The 736-nt window shown below is 53.1% G+C and overlaps 1 protein-coding gene across 1 annotated transcript in view; it reads right to left on the bottom strand.

Moving 5' to 3' along the window:
• wech (tripartite motif containing 71 protein wech) overlaps positions 1-736 on the bottom strand; it is a 22,116-nt gene continuing 21,380 nt past the window's right edge. Inside the window, exon 8 of the mRNA XM_011499532.1 lies at positions 1-736. This exon is cut by the window's right edge and continues 17 nt beyond it. Coding sequence (XP_011497834.1) covers positions 184-736 — 553 coding nt within the window. The 3' untranslated portion in view covers positions 1-183.

Genomic DNA, 736 nt, shown 5'->3' with positions numbered 1-736 from the left:
TGTTGTTGCCGTTGCCGCTATTGTTACCGTTGCGACCTCTATCGTCACACGTAAATCCGATTGAAAGAAACAACAAACTTATTTTTATCGTTCTCGATGCTTTCGAAAACTGTACTTCGAAAAACGGTCCCTCGTCTAGAATTCGAGTGCTTACAACAATTAAACAGTCAAAACCCGCTCGCTTTAGATTAGCATTACCCGATTATTTCCAAAATCGACAACGGCTATCCTACCATCCGGTGTCAGGGCTATGCCGGACGGTCTGTCCATTTCGTCGAGGCTCTTGCCGTGGGAGCCGAATTTCCACTTGAGCGTGCCGGCCGAGTCGAATATCTGTATGCGATGGTTCCTGGAGTCGGCAACGATGATATTGCCCTCGTCGTCGATGACCAAGCCTTGAGGTCTCAGGAATTGCTTGGGTCCACCGGTGCCTTCGCAGCCGAGGATACGGGCGTTCATGAAGTCCGAGTCGATAACCACGACCCGGTGATTATTGAAGTCCGTGACGACGATGTTTCCCTCGGGATTGAAGGCGACGCCGCGCGGCGAGTCAAAGTGCTTCCACATGTTCGGCGTCGTCTCGTAGCCGTACTTGCGCAGAAATATGCCCTCGGGGCTAAAGAGCTGGACGCGGTGGTTGCGCGTGTCCGAGACGACGATCTGGCACTCCGAATTCACGGCTACGTCCCATGGGTAGTTGAATTGTCCGTAGCGGCAGCCCTTCTCGCCGAAGCTC

This window comes from Ceratosolen solmsi, unplaced genomic scaffold (assembly GCF_000503995.2).
Source record: "Ceratosolen solmsi marchali unplaced genomic scaffold, CerSol_1.0 scaffold35, whole genome shotgun sequence".
Taxonomy (NCBI): Eukaryota; Metazoa; Arthropoda; class Insecta; order Hymenoptera; family Agaonidae; genus Ceratosolen; species Ceratosolen solmsi.
Note: the sequence above shows the minus strand (reverse complement) of the source record. Positions and strands in the feature narration are given on the sequence as shown.